This window comes from Pelophylax lessonae (genome assembly GCF_965119305.1).
Source record: "Pelophylax lessonae genome assembly, chromosome: 4".
Classification (NCBI taxonomy): Eukaryota; Metazoa; Chordata; class Amphibia; order Anura; family Ranidae; genus Pelophylax; species Pelophylax lessonae.
The window spans coordinates 137292866-137312333 of record NC_138771.1 but is presented as its reverse complement, the minus strand read 5'-3'; the positions used below and the strand labels follow the sequence as shown (position 1 = coordinate 137312333).

At 45.1% G+C, this 19468-nt stretch overlaps 1 protein-coding gene across 1 annotated transcript; it reads right to left on the bottom strand.

The window, feature by feature from the left end:
• Positions 1-2898: 2898 nt before the first annotated feature.
• FBXL22 (F-box and leucine rich repeat protein 22) lies at positions 2899-16648 on the bottom strand (the record flags this gene model as incomplete). The annotated part of the gene is given in 4 exon segments (XM_082256803.1): positions 2899-3451; positions 10558-10956; positions 16553-16608; positions 16610-16648. Coding segments are annotated over 4 exon segments (858 nt in total). The 3' UTR covers positions 2899-3087.
• Between the last annotated feature and the right edge of the window lie 2820 nt (positions 16649-19468).

Genomic DNA, 19468 nt, shown 5'->3' with positions numbered 1-19468 from the left:
TTTAAGTGGCTGCTTGTTTACACGAATTGACCTAGCGCAGATATTATTTTGGTGATTACCAATTATGCCCTGGTGCCCAACCTGTGGCTTGGCATTCTTTGTGGAGCCTCGGGGGCATTGGAAGATAGTAGTCTGTGTGTTTCCCTCCTTACCTAGGTGCTTACACAAGCTAGTGCATGAAAACTATTCTTTAGACTGGCTTCTAGGATTTAAGGGGGAACTCCACTTAAAAGGGGATGTTCTGCTTTAAGGACTCCTCTTGCATTATTGGCACTTTTGAGGAGGGGGGGGGGGGAAGAAGGTACCCGGTTTTGACAGGTACCTGCTCTCACTTTCGTTCCGAGCGCCGCAGTGCTCGGCAATGGAAGTTCTCCTAACTCCCACCCTCTGCAGTCTTCTGGGACACTGACAGGTCCCATGCATCCACCAATCCAGGATGCGCCGCGCGTCTTGCGCTTGCACAGTAGGCACCTGGCTGTGAAGCCGCAAGCCATCATAGCCATGTGCCCATAGTGAAGATGCCGGTACAGCCGAAGGAGGACAGAGGATAAAGATGGCTGGGGTGAGCTCGCCGCTGGGCTGTGGGACAGGTGAGTGGGATACTTTTTGTAGCTGCTTTTTTTTTTTTTTTGTAGGTGCCTGGATCTCTTCTTTAAATTGTTTATTTTTTTTCTTTCCAACTATCCTACATTTTCTGAGTCGTCCATTACTTTTCCCTTTTTATTTTTTACCTCTGATTATTTATAATCGATCATGCAGCAAATATTCAAACATGCCTCTAGTAATTTTTTTTTTTTTTTTTAAAGGGCTGTAGGGCGCAAAAATGTGGAAACATTGTTTTGTTAAGGAGCTGTAATTGCTGTGATCTCTAACAGTCTCATGTAATGTGTCTCTAGTCTGAATACCTCCTGAAGCATGCTCTCAGGGCAGCCATCAGAAATTTTGGGGCCCCTTACACAGAATTAGGCTTGGGCCTGACCACCTGGCCACTGAATGCCTGCGGGAGGGAAAGGAGGAGACGCAAGCATTTAGGGGCTGCAGGAGGAAAATTAAGTGATCAGTTCCTCTAAAAGCTGCCCCCTCCGCCACCCCCCTCTCTATATCCAGGTGTAAAGGGGGCTGCATTGGTCCCCTAGAGCATGGGGCCAGGTCACAAATGTGTCCCCTGTAGTTATACCCCTGGATGGGATCAGTGCCAGCAGTGATGGATGGGATCAATGGGGGGTGTCCTGAACTGAGCTGCCATGCATCAAAACTCGAAGAAGCAGCGGGCAGCATGCCCTCCCCCCACAGTGGCAGAACACCAGGGCCCTGCTCCCGAGCCCCTCGGGACGTCTGGGCCCCCTACATGTGTATGACTGCCCCCCCCCCCCCCATGGCGGCCCTGCATGCTCTATCTCCAACAACTTCTATGGCATGTTTGTAGTCTCTGGCCATCTCTTGCAGGATACCCTTGATCATCTTCTGTTGCATATCTGCAGTCTCTGACAGCTTTCTCTGTAAGGCTGGGTTCACACATATGCGGCCGCTTTTCATTGCGGTTTCGTTCACCGGTTCAGGTATGATTCAGGTGCAAATTTTTACCTGAAATCGCACCTGGACCAGACCCAAAACGGCACAGGACCCTGTTTAAAACCGCCCCGCACATGTATAAACCAGCTCCATTGAAAGCCAGTCCAGTTCACATTATGTGCAATGGATGCAGTTAAATAAAACCCAGCCTAAATGTTAAGCTTGGCCCTTTGGTAATGCCAAGGGCTACACTCGAGGCCCCCCTATTCTAAGAGTTAACCACCCCTGTTTTAAAGGATTATTAGTGGAAATCATAGCAAGCTTTTAGGACCCCATTGGTAAATGTATCTTCTTCAACCTGGTGAAGGAGCCTTGTGCCAAAATACCATGCAATAATATCCTCTACATTTAGCCATTAAAACTCTTATCTATGCCAATCCTATTTTTTCCTCTACACGCTAAGGTCAGCTGACAGAAAAAAGAAAATCCAGCCAATCGGTAAAGGATGGATAGATGGTGTCATTGTATTTGGGTAGACCAAGCCTGGCCATACACTGATAGAGCCTGCAGGCTAAATCAAATCCAACAGATTCACACACACACATACACTTACTTTGCAACTATAACAGCTTCAACTCTTCTGAGAAGGCTGTCCACAAGGTTTAGGAGTGTGTCTATGGGAATGTTTGTTCATTCTTCCAGAAGCGCATTTGTGAAGTCAGGCACTGATGTTGGAAGAGAAGGCCTGGTTCGCAGTCTGCGCTCTAATTCATCCCAAAGGTGCTCTATCGGGTTGAGGTCAGAACTCTGTGCAGGCCAGTCAAGTTCCTCCACCCCAAACCCACTCATCCATGTCTTTATGGACCTTGCTTTGTGCACTGGTGCACAGTCATGTTGGAACAGGAAGGGGACATCCCCAAATTGTTCCCACAAAGTTGGGAGATGAAATTGTCCAAAATGTCTTGGTATGCTGACGCTTTAAGAGTTCCCTTTGCTTGAACTAAGGGGCCAAGCTCAACGCCTGAAAAACAACCCCACACCATATTCCCCCCTCCACCAAATGATCTGGACCAGTGCACAAAGCACAGTGCATAAAGACGTGGGGGAACTTGACTGGCCTTCCTGACCTCAACCCAATAGAAAACCTTTGGGATGAACTAGAGCGGAGACTGCGAGCCAGGCTTTCTTATCCAACATCAGTGCCTGACCTCAAATGCTCTTCTGGAAGAATGGTAAAACATTCCCATAGACACACTTCTAAATCTTGTGGACAGCCTTCCTAGAAGAGTTGAAGCTGTTAAAGCTGCAAAGGGTAGGCCAATTCAATACTGAACCCTACGGACTAAGACTGGAATGCTATTAACTGTCATGTGCGTGTAAAGGCACCCCAATACTTTTGACAATATAGTGTATCAGGCATTCCAATTTGCCTTTTGCAGCATACTTGTCCTGGGTTTGTTATTCAGAAAGAATTGGATCAGCACAGCAGCCAGGCAAATAGCATCTTTACAAGTATGGCAGCCTCAATATTTCTCAGTACAAGCTTCATTTAGGTGATTGTGACCTAAGAAAGTACTATGCTTCCATCCAGTCCACATTTAGTACCAGTCTTCTTGGTAACCTCTTTATAGGAATACTTTCACTAGGTAACCTGTCGGTGAACATGTCTGCACTGCGATCTGCCTGTAGAGTGAGCCCTGGGCATCCTTGTTGCACTAGTGAGAGCCCTTTCTTCGTTATGTTTCTGCAGAAGTTCACATGAAGGGTGTGAAGTCGTCTACAGCGCAAGGGAACCAAGGCCAGCAGCCTATCCGTTACCCCAGAGCAGTTCTCCAGCTGTAGACTTTGAAGATCTGGACAATGTCTCAGGATCTGGAGGAGAGGCTCATCAGTCACATGGGCACAACCTGACAGTGTCAGCATCCGAAGATTTGGGCACCTAGAACACAAACAGTAGTTAAAAAAAAAAAAAAGAAGAAACTCCATTTCACCCAGTTCTATATTGATTTTTTTTTCCTTTCCCCCACCCACATCATTCTGGGACAGGTCACATGCCCCAGGGACCTGCAGGACCAGTCTCACTGTGCAATGCAATCTCGTCCATACGAAGTAGGGAGCTGGCTGTGAGACATCAGGAAATCAGAGCTGGCTTCCACATTAAAGCTAGCAGTGCCGGTATTCTGCAGAAAACTCCAACTCGCCAAAATCTTCAATCACTTCTGGTGACTGTACAGCAGTAATAATTGGAGATTTTGATGAGTTGCTGTTTTCACAGAGCATCGGCAGGCTATACACGTTGACACACAATGAAATGAATAGACATTGTTAGTCAGCCCGCTCCAAGGCAGAGACAACTTTTTTTTTTACTTACCCTGTGCTCTGTGAAAAAAACACTCTACTCATCGTTTACCAGTGTACAGGCTGTCGGTGTTCTGTAAACACCAGGAGCCCCTGAGGACGCACATTGGTTGGGAAACGCGTAGGGTGGAGCTGTCTACATGATGCCACGCCGGTCTCCGAGGGGGCAGTGTTTAAATCTGGGTGAATGAGCAGCACATTTATTATTATAATACTGGTGGATTACTGCTATTGTGAGTGATTGTTTTGCTGCTACATTCGACTCCATAAAACTACTGCACTGTAATAAATTATCCATGTTGTTTTGGTGGTATTTGAATGAGCAGCTAAAGTGTCCCCTAAAGAGGAATAAGGAGAGGATTCCACTAGAGGAGATGTATGCTTGACTTGTATCTATCCATTCTGGAAAGTGTGTTAGCTGCGCTCTCAATGGCAACACAATTTTTGTGAGTGTAAAATGTGCATTATATAAGGAATCCTGGATCACGATTGATGTTTGATTCTCATTTACCCATCTACAGTATCTCACAAAAGTGAGTACACCCCTCACATGTTTGTAAATATTTTATTATATCTTTTCATCTGACAACACTGAAGAAATTACACTTTGCTACAATGTAAAGTAGTGAGTGTACAGCTTGTAGAACAGTGTCATTTGCTGTCCCCTCAAAATAACTCAACACACAGCCATTAATGTTTAAACCGTTGGCAACAAAAGTGAGTACACCCCTAAGTGAAAAAGTCCAAATTGGGCCCAATTAGCCATTTTTCCTCCCCGGTGTCATGTGACTCTTTAGTGTTACAAGGTCTCAGAGTAAGAGCAGCGATAACACCAAATTTAACACACCTACTCCCCATTCACACCTCTCATGCTGGTCACTGGAAGTTCAACATGGCACCTAATGGCAAAGAACTCTCTGCGGATCTGAAAAAAGAATTGCTGCTGTACATAAAGATGGCCTAGGCTATAAGAAGATTACCAAGACCCTGCAACTGAGCTGCAGCAAAGTGGCCAAGCTGCAGCAAGGTGGCCACGACCATACAGTGGTTTAACAGGACAGGTTCCACTCAGAACAGGCCTCACCATGGTCGACCAAAATATTTGAGTGCACATGCTCAGCGGTTGTCTTTGGGAAATAAATGTATGAGTGCTGCCAGCATTGCTGCAGAGGTTGAAGGGGTGGGGGGGTCAGCCTCTCAGTGCTCAGACCATACGACGCACACTGCATCAACTTGGTCTGGCATGGCTGTTGTTCCAAAAGGAAGCCTCTTCTAAAGATGATGCACAAGAAAGCCCGCAGTTTGCTGAAGACAAGCAGGCTAAGGACATGGACTACTGGAATCATGCCCTGTGGTCTGATGAGACCGAGATAAACGTATTTGGTTCAGATAGTGTCAAGCGTGTGTGGCGGCAACCAGGTGAGTACAAAGTCAAGTGTTGCTTAACTACAGTCAAATATGGTGATGGGAGTGTCATGGTCTGGGGCTAAATGAGTGTTTCCGGCACTGAGGAGCTACAGTTTATTGATGGATGCCAACATGTACTGTGACGTACTGAAGCAGAGCATGATCCCCTCCCTCCAGAGACTGGGCCGCAGGGCAGTATTTCAACATGATAAAGACCCCAAACACACCTTCAAGACGACCACTGCCTTGCTAAAGAAGCTGAGGGTAAAGGTGATGGACTGTCTCCAGACCTAAACCCTTCCTCAAACAGAAGGTGGAGGAGCACAAGGTCTCTAACATCCACCAGCTCTGTGATGTCATCATGGAGGAGTGGAAGAGGACTCCAGTGGCAACCTGTGAAGCTCTGGTGAACTTCATGCCCAAGAGGGTTAAAGTAGTGCTGGAAAATAATGGTGGACATTTTCTTTCTTAAGAGTGTTCTGACTTTTGTTGCCAGCGGTTTAGACATTAATGGCTGTGTGTTGAGTTATTTTGAGGAGACAGCAAATTTTCACCATTATACAAGCTGTACACTCACTACTTTACATCGTAGCAAAGTGTCATTTCTTCAGTGTTGTCACATGAAAAGATATAATAAAATAGTTAAATATGTAAGGGGTCTACTCACTTTTGTGAAATACTGTATACTGCAAAGAGTGTTAGCTGCACTCTCTTTGGCAGCACTACAGTTTTGTTGAGTGTGTATTGCATGAGGGGAAGGAATCTTGGATCACAAGTGCATACTGATTATTACTTTCTACACTGGTGTTTAAATTTTCCATTTTCTATTTTAAATTACTACACTATAAGGCTCCAGCCATCTAGGCATTTTTGGGCGATTTTCTGCTCTAAACCTCAGCTCTAAAAAGGCCCAACAGGACAAATCCCATAATTTCAATGGCCCCTGTTCACACCTGGGCGTTCTGTCGCCTTAAGCGCTACATGATCTTCTTTTTTGGCAGATTACAGGCGTTTTATTTTTTTTTCTCATCGGTCACTTGTCAACCTAACAATGCCTGCACAAAAACTCCTGTAAAACTCCTGAAAAAACGCCCGAAAAAATAGCAATGCCTAGATGTGAAGGTTTGCCTTTATGGTCATTTGTGCGTTGTGACTCCACGGTATCCTGAAGAGCAGTAAAAAACGCTAAACACTGGACCTTGATGATCACACCACCGAGAGATCGCACAAAGCGTGCATGCTGTTCTCTTGGTTGAGACAGCATCCACTTCTGGTGAGTCACCACTTCTTCTGTTAGTCACACAGGAGGAAATTTCAATAGGCAGTATACCTACCTATGAACTGTTTACCATTATTGAGACTTCTTGAAATGGTTTTTGAGCGCTGCAATCTTTTTACTTTTGGACCTGTCTGTTAAAAGTCAGCAGCTACAGTATTTGTAGTTGCTGAATTTTAATTTTTAAGAACCCTGAGTGTAGTTCACCTTGAGGCTGGGTTCACACTGATGGGAATTGGATGGGGGTTTCTCCACATCCAATTAGCATGACAGGAGACTGACCGGCTCTCAATGAAGCCGGTTCACACATCTCCAGGGCGGCTGCAGAGCGAATTGCACAGGGGTCCTGTGCATCTTTGGCTCTGTTTCAGGTCCGAATTCAGGCAAAAATCTGTCCGTGACTCATCCCTGAAACGGAGAACAAGGACGCACCGGACCCCTGCTGCGAATCAAGTGTGAACCCAGCCTTAACCATGCTGTCCTGTCTGACAACAGTGCTCAGGTCACAGAAATGGCTGTAAAATATTAAAAATCATTTGGCAGGTCTATATAGCTACTTGTCTAGAGTTCTGCTTTATGGAAAAAAGCATAAGATCCTCCATGGAAACCCCTGACTTTCTCTTATTTCTGGGTTGCAGGTTAACCACTTGCCGACCGCTGCAAGTACATATACTGCGGCGGTCAGCCCCCACCCCCCCCCCCCTGGGCAAAGTGACGTATCGATACGTCACTCACCCACGAGCCAATAGGGGGCAAGCGCGCGCCGCCGGAGGCGCGCTCCTGCCCCCACTCATTTACTGCCATTCCAGCGGCTCCGATGTCACTCGCGATCTCCCGCTGGAGAGGGAGAAAGGCAGGCGGCTGATGTAAACAAAGCCGTCTGTCATTCTCCCTGGTGTAACTGCAGAGATCATACGATCCTGCTATGTAGGATCGTATGTCTCTGTGGTTACATCAAAAGCCACGCCCCTTTACAGTTAGAAGCACGCCCCTAGGGACACACTTAACCCCTGGATGTCTAATAAAGTTTACCCCTTCCCTGCCAGTTTCATTTTTACAGTAACAGTACATATGTATAGCACTGATTACTGTAGTAATGTCCCTGGTAACCCCAAAAGTGTCAAAAAAGTCAGTCAAGGGTCCGATCTGTCCGCCGCAATGTCGCAGTCCCACAAAAAAAAAAAAAAAAAATCGCAGAGCACTGCCATTACTAGTTAAAAAAAAAAACAATAAAAATGACATAAATCTTTCCCGTAGTTAGTAAATGCAATAACTTTTGCGCAAACCAATCAAAGTACGCTTATTGCGATTTTTTCACCAAAAATAGGTAGCAGAAAGCAAATTGGCCTAAAATGTAAAAAAATTTAGATTTTTACATTTTTGGGGGGGGGGGGGGATTTCATACAAAAAAATGTGAAAAATATTGTTATTTTTTTCAAAATTGTCGCTCTTTTTTTGTTTATAGCGCAAAAAGTAAAAATCGCACAGGTGATGAAATACTACCAAAAGAAATCTCTGTTTGTTGGAAAAAAAAAGGACATCATTTTCATATGGGTACAGCGTCGCACGACCGCGCAATTGTCCGTTAAAGTCACGCAGTGCCGAATTGCAAAATAGGCCCTGGTCTTTGAGCAGCCAAATCCTCCGGGGGTAAAGTGGTTAAGCTGGATACATGGATCACAATTCTGCCGGTTCAGAAGGGACCAGGTGAACTTTGATCCATCCATGTATGGGCTACCTAGTTGTACACAAGTCGATCCATAGATCAACTTGTGTACAGTCAGACTGTTGGGTTTTTCCCAAATGGTTAGTGCTGCTGGCTATAAGCCGACAACACAATCATTGTGTTCTGCCGGCAGGGAAGGCTCCCTGTCAGCAGAACACAATAGCAGGGAGGATCAATAGGGGGAGTCAAGCATTTTTTTTTGGTGGAAGGAAAAAATAAAATTGTATAATGTATGGCTTGCTTTGGTTCTAGAACAGTGACTTTACTCGCCAAAAGTTGCCAGGGAATCTAAATAGTAGCTAAATGTAGTCAAGAATTGTCTGTCTTTAGCCAAGGGTTTAGACAATTCCCTTTAATCAATACAGGTGGACAGATTTTATAGAAAATGATCTTACATCTATACAAAGTAGTCTATATGAAAAAAAAAAAATCACTGTGCGAATCACTTATTCATGCATAATAAGCAAATATTTGCTGTGCAAAATATCCCCATATGTGTAATATGTGTATTTTCTATGAGCGTTGGCCTACATCTAGTGGCCATATGACGATCATAGAAAATACATGTATTAGACACATTATGGGGATCATTTTGTGTTGCGGTAATCTCTTTTGAAAGGCACAGAAGTTCACAACAGTGTGATCTATAGTTTTATTTCAAATATAGAAAATAAACTATTCAGTCGCAAGGAATGTATGAGGACACGAGGCCATACAATGCGATTAGAGGAGAAGCATTTTAACCTCAGGCTACGCAGAGGGTTCTTTACTGTTAGGGCTACAAGACTGTGGAATTCTCTACCACAAATGGTAGTACCTGCGGGGAGTATGGCTACTTTTAAAAGACTCTTGGACATACATCTCAAGGATAAAAATATTCAGGGGTATGAGAAATGATCCCACCCACACAGGTTGAACTGGATGGGCTATTGTCTTTATTCAACCTCAACTACTATAACTATGTAACTATATAGATGATATAGGGCCAAGGTTTGTGTAAGTATCTGTTGGCTACAAAGTAAAAAAAAAGTACTTGTGGCCCAAGTGGAAGTGGGAGCGGATACCTGTCAAATCTAGGTACCTGCTTCCCCCCAAAAAAATGACATGCCAAATGTGGCACGTCGGGGGGGGGGGGGCAGGAGGCCTTAAAGTGGAAGTTCCATTTTTGGGTGGAACTCCACTTTAACCACTTAAGCCCCAGAAGATTTTACCCCCTTCCTGACCAGGGCCTATTTTACGATTCAGCACTGCGTGAATTTAACGGACAATTGAGCCGTCGTGCGACGCTGTACTTAAACGTATTAGACATCCTTTTTTTCCCCACAAACAGAGCTTTCTTTTGGTGGTACTTGATCCCCTGTGCGATTTTATGATCATGCGCTATAAACAAAAAAAGAGCGTCAAGTTTGCATAACTGTGATTGGCTGTGGCTTGAGGTGTAGGAACAGTGATCAACGGTCCTACATAGTAGAACCATATGATCACTGTTCTTACACAGGGGAGAATGACAGGCGGCTTGTTTACATCAGCCGCTTGCCTTTCTCCCGCTCTAACGGACGATCGCGAGTGCCCGGCGGACACCGGGTCCGCCGGGCACGCGCGCGGGGGGGTCCGTGACCAAGCGGGAGCGCGCCTCCGACGGCGCACGCTCGCTCCCCAGAGCCTCACAGGCTAGTGACGTACCCATACGTCACTTTGCCTGTGAGGGGCTGACCGCCGCAGTATATGTACTTGCGGCGGTCGGCAAGTGGTTAAGTATGTGAACGAAGCCTTTAAGAGACATTGTCACTTTGCCCATAAAAGGCACAGAGCCAGGACCTCCATAAACGCCCCAACCCGACCCCCGATACTCCCCTTGTCTGAGCTCCCTTGCTCCTGAAATGTTGAAATTAGCAGTGCTTTTCGCCCTAGAGCAGGTATCTCCAAACTACGGCCTTCCAGCTGTTACTGAACTACACATCCCATGAGGCATTGGGAATTGTAGTTTCTGAACAACTGGAGGGCCATAGTTTGGGGACCCCTGCCCTAGAGGGAGTGAGCATGTCCCTTAGTTGTACTGCCTGAGCAGTATCACAGGGGAGCAGGTCACATGTTCTTCCATACCAGTGAGATGGAAGAAGGAGCAGTGGGGGAGCGTAGGCAAGTTGAATTAATATAGGTCCTCCTTTGCAGAGACACTTTGCCCAGCATAGTCAGGTTACCAGTGTCTCTTTACTTCCAGAGCACTTTTATCAGGTCATTTATTGCCAGCTTAATCCAGTGGTGAATTTTGCATTACCTCTTGGAGACCTGGAGCAGGAAGTCGCTGACTGTATTAAGATGGTGGCTGCACATGGATTTTTGGAGTGTGGTTTTCACCCAGTCTTCAATGTTACAGATTTTTACCCTGCTAGAATACCAGCAAATAGACAGCGATTTCAGAGCTGGTCCCAAAACAAAATTCTTCTTGGTCAGTTCAGATGGGGAGCTGAAATGTAGCATTTTCCATAGTGAAGGCTCCTGGAAAATGTCCATCAACTTATGACATGTTTGTGACAGGCATTTCTTACTGTCTTTATCAAGGAAGGAAAACAAATGCAGAAGACATTCGGGGTTCAGGTCGGTTAGAGTTGTAGTAACCACTCCTGGCATGGCGCACGACCACAGCTGGATCCAGATGCCGCAGTAATTGTGGAGGCTACGGAGAAAATAAGATCATAGACAGGTTAGATTTCCTCACAGATGGTCACATACATAGCTACACTTTAAACAATTTGTGGACACATATAGCTTTTTCCAGAAAGTTGTTGTGAATGTTTATCTTTTATGTGCAGGAACCCAGAGAAAGCAGAATTCCTCTTGTACTGGTCTCACTTCAGCAAAGTGAGTTCAAATTAATTCTCCTTATTAAAAAAATAACTCTTTTTTGAGTAAGACTATATTTGTACATATAACTGGGAAATGTCTAGTTCAGTGATTTGAAGCACATTTCAACACTCTTTGATATTCCCATGTTCAGTGGTGCCCATTCACACCTAAGCACTATGTTGCTTGAAGCTGGGAAAAGTAACTGAGCCTCTCCAGGGAAGAGTCACATGGTTTGGTCCCCATATACATCAATGGAAGCCCCTGAAAACACGCTTTATTTATTTTTGTACAATTTTTTAGTCTCTCCTTTCCTTAGTAAATAGCTATCCATTGCTTTAGGGATAGTTCACACCACAAAAACGCACTCCAGATCCGTTACAGATATGTTTGTGCATGCACGTTTTTAACACAGTTCCAGATGAGTTTTTCTTTTTTTCCTGTTTATTTCACTGTACTGGGTCTGGTGTGTTTATGCATTTTTGATGCATTCCGGTACGTTTTCGATGCATTTACTGCGTTCCAGTACAGTCCAGTGCAGGAAAAATTCAGCATGTTGTATTTTTTTATTTTCTGAAACTGAAACACCCTGAAACTGCACGCACTGGTGTGAACTATGCCATTGGAAACCATATACCCTACTTTGATGCAGAAAAAAAAACTGCATGGTGTGAACTGGCCCTAAAACTAAAATACTCAAGCTTGAAAATTCTCACAAAATGCATGTACAAATGCTCCAAAAAATTGGATTTTTTTACCTAACGTAAAATCCATTTCTCTGAGTTCATCGACGGACACAGCGCTCCATAAATCATAACTACTGGGTTATATTGCCTCCTCCAGGAGTTGGACTAGGCAGAACAAACAACACCTGGCTACGCCCATGGGCCGTCCTCAGCTGGTAAATAACCCTCCTCTTTGCTCTAGGTAATCACTTTAGTAGCAAGCAGTATCAGAAATATCAGAACTCCATAGAGGGGTGGGTGCTGTGTCCATCGAACTCAGATAAATGGATTTTACGGTAAGTACAAAAATTCCATTTTGTCTTTTGTTCATCAACGGACACAGCGCTCCATAAATCATAAATCCTAGGACATCTAAAAGCAGTGCCAAAAGGAAAATGAGGGGTGGGGGAAAATAACCCAAGGCTAAACATAAAAGCCCCATCTGAAAAATAAAAAAGTTTAAAGAAAAACACCCCTCAAGAGGGAACAGCCCCTTTTAAACAGCAGCCTGCAAAACTTTGCAGCCAAAAGAAGATCCGCAGATGCCAAAGTATCTACCTTAGAGAATTTTGTAAAGGTATGCACCAACGACCAAGTAGCCGCCTTGCAAACTTGCGATATTTGTGCTTGATGATGGAAGGCCCAAGAAGTACTCAGCGCCCGAGTATAATTTGCCATGACAGGGAAAGGTGGAACCTTACCTTTAATGGAATAGGCCTGAGTCACCATCACCTTATCGCATCTGGAGATGGTAGCCAAAGAAGCGGCCAGCTCTTTCCTTAGTCCGCCTGTAACCACAAAAAGGGAGTCTGACCTCCGAAAGGACTCAGTAGCTGCCATTTACACCCAAATCGCATGAACCACATCCAAGGTATGCAAAGCCAATTCCTTGGGATTGTCTGGCTTGGGACACAAGGAAGGCAACACAATGTCCTCATTCAAATGGGAGCCAGAAACAACTTTGGGCAGGAATGATGGACAGGGACGAAGAACCACTTTATCCCTATGGCCCTCTCCAGCAGACGTCCTATGACGAAACACATAGGGTGGAGTTTACGTCCAACGTCACTTCCGGTCTTTGGAGTCTGAGCCGTGGAACGCAGAAGCTATCCCGGCGTCTACACTGATCCGATACAGCCTAAGCTTGAGTCTATATACTTTTAGTGCTTAATGGTTTACATACTGCACTATGGGGTTTTTTCTTTTTCATTGGAGCATTTAGGTTGGATGATCGCTTCACCCCCCAAGCCACCTGCTCAGTTATATGAACGGATTCCCTTTACTTGATAGCCGCCTACCATAACTACTTTAGAGGCTATATAGGGTGAGTGCGGTACCTAGTGGCCACCACAGGTACATACACCCTCACTACCTGCACTATCTTTTGCACCAGCACTTATTGAGCACCATGAAGAAAAATTATTTCATTTAAAGACTCAATATATATAGTGATTACCCAAATTTGGGGTTGTTTGTAGAATCTTTTTTGCACGGAATTAGGCACTATTAGCACTTTATAAATAAATTCATATTTATTTGTGCACTTTTATTTATTTATTGTTCCAATCACATTTATTTGAACATTGAACACTCCTCCTGCACTTTAATATACAAATATATTTTTTAATTTTAAGTATTTATTATTCTTTATGAATGCACTATCTTTAAGACACTTGAATATATAGGTCTAACAGGTAGCGCCGTTTTCCAACTCTCTTTACACCTATCTCTATTTTGACCTCTGTTATTCAGAGGTTGGTTGGTGGCAGCTTACACCTGTACCTCTTACGAATCTATTTACTTTGCACACTCCATAGCGCTGGTCACTTTCATCTCTAAATTGTCCTGGACCAACTCGTCCGCAAAATAAACATAAGCAGCTGGACCTGCTCACCTCCCAGGCCCTGGCACAAAACCTTGGCCGCTTCAATTAGGGTCTGAAACACCAGGGCTGAGACAAAGACTGGCCGCAAAGTTGAACCAACCATAGTAAACATGCTGCATGCCATAGCCTCTGCATTCCGGTCAGCCAGGTCCTTAAAGGATGGGGATTCCTCTACTGGGATCATGGTAGCTTTGTTCAACCTAGAAACAGGAGGGTTCACCACTGGTGGACTAGTTCACTTTTTTAAAAGTGACTCCTCAAAAAGGTAACGTTCAGCAAAATGTTTGGGGACCACAAAGGGTAATTTTGGTTGTTCTCATTTCTAACAGGAAAACCTGTCAAAATAAGGCACATAAGGAAACACCTTTGGAGTGCGAGGTGACTTATGCGTGCCAAACGACACAGCCACGTCCGTGGCTACATCAGCCGCATGCTCCATTTTCAAGGTCTCACGCACTGCAGTGATAAGTGTGTCTACCAGCGCTTTTTAACTTGTTGCTGTGACCATGGAGGAATCATTCTCACTAACGGATGGATCTGGGGGTGTGATATTAAGCCCCCCTGGACGGCCACGTCCACGGAGGCATCAGGCTCATAATCAGATCAGACAGACTGAGCAGGGAAAAGCGGGGGACGCTTCCTCCTGGGCCTTTGCTCACACGCCACTTCCATCCAGGACACTAAGGACTTCAGGACCACCGTTAGTGCAACCATGGGAAGCTGGTGCCACCTCCATGAGGGGGTCAGGGGGGGAGATGTGACCCTGAGGCTCCATAAAGAAAGGAAGAACTTGCAGTACAAAAACGAGCTTTTGGCACCACTAAAGGATCCCCTCAAGGCTCAGGGTACCTATCAGCAGAGAGAGAGATAACAGGGACCCCCAAGGACTCACCCTACCAATCAGAGGAGTGCCGAGAATTCTGACCCAGCATCACCATGGACACACATCATCCCTGTTCATTTGTCCTGGGCACAGGAAGAGGAAACTGAGGAGGAAAAGGAGGAGCTTCGGCATCCCCACGAGGCTTCGGTCGTCTCCAGCATCAATCAGACTAAGCGAAAATGGCCCCTGTGACATCAGGCTACACAAACATGGCCACCAGCTGGAGACCAGCCAGACTAAGGAAAAATGGCCGCCATAAACTACAGATGCTAAAGCATGCTGCCAGGATCTTTCCTGCACCCTCTGCAACACTGCACCCTCTGCAAGGGCACCCCCCTGAAGGTGGGACACACGTTAGGGCAGACTGCGCACTCTGTACCGGTCTCAACACTGGGACCCCCTTGCACTATACCCACCCTGCAAACAGTAGGGCATGCACCTAGGGGTCTCCTACACTGGGACCCCCCCCCAGACTACCAGGGCAGGGCATACACTATCCCAGGACTCTTACAGAGTGGAGATAGTGGGGGAGACCCCAGGGGTCTCTGCTGCATCCTCTGCCCTGGGACCCACCAGACTCCAGGGGCAGACAGGGGGGAAAAAGTGGGGAAAGCCCAGCTCACTGAGGGATTTAAGGAGGGGACCTGCAGGCAGATCTCACCGTCCCTGGAGGTCAACCGCGTCCACCCCAAAAAAACTGCCAAAAGTGGAAAGGGGGGACTATACTTACCCTTCTATGGTGTGGGTAACACTCCAGACAGAATCCTCGCCACTGAAGTAGGGGAGTTGTCGGCCAAGGGACCACTGTGACTCAGACCCAAGCCCAGTCGTATGTGACCCTGTGAGATGGTAACCTCGCGGGCCAGCGTCTCTCCGTGAGGCTATGTTGCGGCTGACCTAGCGCGTAGCTGCAGTCTGCATGCGCTCGCTGGCTGGGCTGGGGGGACCACTGGATCTAGATTGTCCAGCCGGTCGCCCAGCCCGGCAGCTGAGCGTAGATCTCCCAAGAGATAAAAACAAAAAAAGATGTAAGGAAGGAGAAAAAATTGCTAGGACCACAGATCCCAGCCAGGAGCCTAGGTCCTTACTCCTGACTAGACAGATTAAAACTGATTGCCTAGAGCAGAGAGGGGGGTTATATACCAAGCGAAGGATGGCCCATGGGCGTAGCCAGGTGTTTTTTTGTTCTGCCTAGTCCTACTCCTGGAGGACACAATATAACCCACTAGTTATGATTTATGGAGCGCTGTGTCCATTGATGAACGAAAGAGAAAGAGTGCTTGTACACAGTACAGATATGACTGCAAGATCTTTCTAAATAAATATTTCTGCGCAAAAAAAAAAAAAAAACGCCAAAAAAAAAAAAAAGTGAGTATGGACCTTATAGTGCATGTTTACATGCGTATATGTGCACAGAGATTCTTCGACCTCCCAGAATGACAAATATAATCTACTTTTCAAAGGGGAGGTGTTATTTACATGCATATGCTTATACTCAGATGTAAAAATACAAAGCAGGAAAGGCAACTTTTTTTTTTTTTTAAGGCACTAGTTTATGGATATTTATGCACCTGTGGGTACAGGGCCTTTAAAAGTCAATAGGCTGCATTCAGATCAGTAAAGAAAAACACTCAAATGCCTAAAAACTTTGCAACCCATAGGAAAGAGCCCAAATGCTTGAAGAAGCTCAAGTGTGAACCACAGTGACCAGCCATATAAAATGCATCATGCTAACTGGTAAAACTACATGATGATTTATTCAGCACAAATCAATCATCAGTAAAATATTCATGTAATACCTTTCATAGAAAATATAAATAAAATACAAAATTCAAGGCAACATACATAATATGTCTTGCAAACAAATGATCTTGTATGTTGAAATAAACTTTTCAGTTGGGATATTAATATGAAACAAATCAGTGTACAGACTTACCAGTTGCAGGAGGATGGTAGAGCTTCCCAATATGATCTGTTGTGTAGTGTGAGCTCAGAGGTTAAAGGGCCCAGACATATATGGCAGGAACAACATAGCAGCTGCTGGGTTATATTTAGTCACACATATCAGCTCTTTAAAAACAAAATCAGCCTAATCTGCCCTTGTCAGAGAAGTGTTTATACCCCGTCTGTTCAATCCAACTACCGCACACAAAATATAGTACCGATATTCCAAATGATGGTTTTAGTTAGGGAGGATTTAGTAACAACCCTACCAACACTGGCAGGATATGTCATAAGAAGTTACCAAGGTCGGCAATATCACACACCCTACTTTATTCTAACCTAGAAAGTTTTCTCTAGAGATACACTAGAGCAAGTAAAGTAAGGAATGAGTAGAATCCATTATTTTAAGGGAATTTAATGAAGCAGTACTGACACTTTTTGACAGTAGAGCACCTTTAACCGCTTTAAGACCGGAAGATTTTACCCCATTCCTGACCAGGCCATATTTTGCGATTCGGCACTGCGTTAATTTAACAGACAATTGCGCAGTCGTGCAACACTGTACCCAAATTAAATTGATGTCCTTTTTTTCCCCACAAATAGAGCTTTCCTTTGGTGTTATTTGATCACCTGTGCAATTTTTACTTTTTGCGCTATAAACAAAAAAAGAGCGACAATTTTGAAAAAATAACAATATTTTTCAAATTTTTTTATATGAAATTCCCCCCCCCCCCAAAAAAATGTAAAAATCAAAATTTTTTTAACATTTTAGGCCAATTTGTTTTCTGCTACATATTTTGGTAAAAAAAATTGCAATAAGCGTATTTTGATTGGTTTGCGCAAAAGTTATTTCGTTTACTAACTAAGGGAAAGATTTCTGTCATTTTTGGTGGGTTTTTTTTAACGAGTAATGGCGGCGATCTGCGATTTTTTTTTTTTGCGGGACTGCGACATTTCGGCGGACAGATCGGACCCTTGACTGACATTTTTGACACTTTTGGGGGTAACAGTGACATTACTACAGTAATCAGTGCTATACATATGCACTGTTACTGTAAAAATGACACTGGCAGGGAAGGGGTTAATTTTTATTGGAGAGGGAGGGGTTAATGTATGCCTGGTGCTTACTGACGTGTGTGGGGGGAGGGGACTGTGTGACACAGGGACAGATCGCAGGTTCAGCTATGCTGAACCCTGCAATCTGACCCTGCCTGTCACTTAGGAGATCCGCCCGCTTTGTTTACACAAGCGGGCGGATTTCCACACTCGATTCCCCAACGATCAGGGAAGAGCAGCGGTGATCACCGCCGCTCCTCCCCTGGCCCGACTCCCGCTGTGACTGAATACAGCGGGAGCGAGCCTCCGGTGGCAGATGATAGTGAGCCACTGTGCCGCAATAGCAGCACAGTGAGCAGAAGTAAAGTGGTTAATACAGCCTGTACATCATTTAGGAAAGCCTTGTGACAGTTTTGTAAAGCTTTCCGCCCTCGTTCACATCAGTGTGATTTGACATGTCAAATCGCATTGAAGGTGGCTGCAAGAGTCATCCACCTTACCAACCATTCAGTGTCCTCCTCCCCTCTCTGCCAATCCCTTCACTGGCTTCCACTCACCCAACAAATAAAATTCAAAGTACTAACAATAGTTTACAATGCCATCCACAACTCTGCCCCCAGCTACATCACTAACCTGATCTCAAAATATCAACCAAGCCGCTCTCTTCGGTCCTCCCAAGACCTCCTGCTCTATAGCTCCCTTGTCACCTCCTCCCATGCTCGCCTCCAGGATTTCTCCAGAGTTTCTCCCATCCTTTGGAACTCTCTACCCCAATCTGTCCATCTATCACCTAATCTATCCATCTTTAGACGATCCCTGAAAACACTTCTATTTAATGAAGCCTATGCGGCTGCTAACTAATACACTGTTTCAATTTCTCCATCAGCTCATCCCCCACAGTTATTACCTTTTGTATCAATTGACCCTCCCTTTTAAATTTTAAGCTCTGACGAGCAGGGCCCTCCGATTCCTTTTGTACCAAATTGTATTGTAACTGTAATGTCTGCCTTCATTTTGTTAAGCGCTGTGAAAACTGTTGGCGCTATATCAATCCTGTATAATAATAAAAAAAAATGCCACATCGCAGCCTATTGTCGGCACGGCATAGTCCCAATCAGTGCAACGCCACACCAATTTCCAAAAGTAGTTCCTGCACTACTTTTGGCGATTTCAATAGACATCTGTGCACGAACCCACACAGATGTCTTTCAAATTGCCCCCCAACTCGCATTGAAATGTGGGTTCAATGTGAACGAGGGCTCCAGCACATTGAGGTAATTATTATTACTGCAAGTTTTAGAATCAGTTGCTATGGCTACAGCAATTTTAAAAAGAATTACTGCCAGTTCACAGATAAGAAAACTGGCAGTAATTAAGACTAGCTCTGAGAGATGCCAGTGCTCTGTGTGGGGAATGTACATACTGTGAAATGGTCAAGAATATGACAGCTTCCTACATTAGGCTCCTTGGTTGCTATGAAGCCAGAAGCTGCCACCATCATAGCATCTGATGACCCATCCCCCGCCCCATTCAGATTCCCTGGGTGCCAGTCAATAGTAAACAAATAGGTGTGGATGCTGGCTGATGTCATTACCCAAAAATATCAATGGCTATCTCCTGGCTTGCAGCTGGATGGGGCCAGGAATGAGTTATCGGTTGCTATGACGCACAGCCAACAGTACAGTGTCCTAGCTAGCAAGGGGCTGGACATGCACTTTGGACGTATGACATTCAGACTCCGCCCTACGCGTTTCATCAGAAGGACGTCTACTGGAGCGGCCGTCATACGTCACTTCCGGGTACAGAGTTGAGGGCCGTGGAACGCGGAAGCTTCCCGGCGCGAGCTAATCTG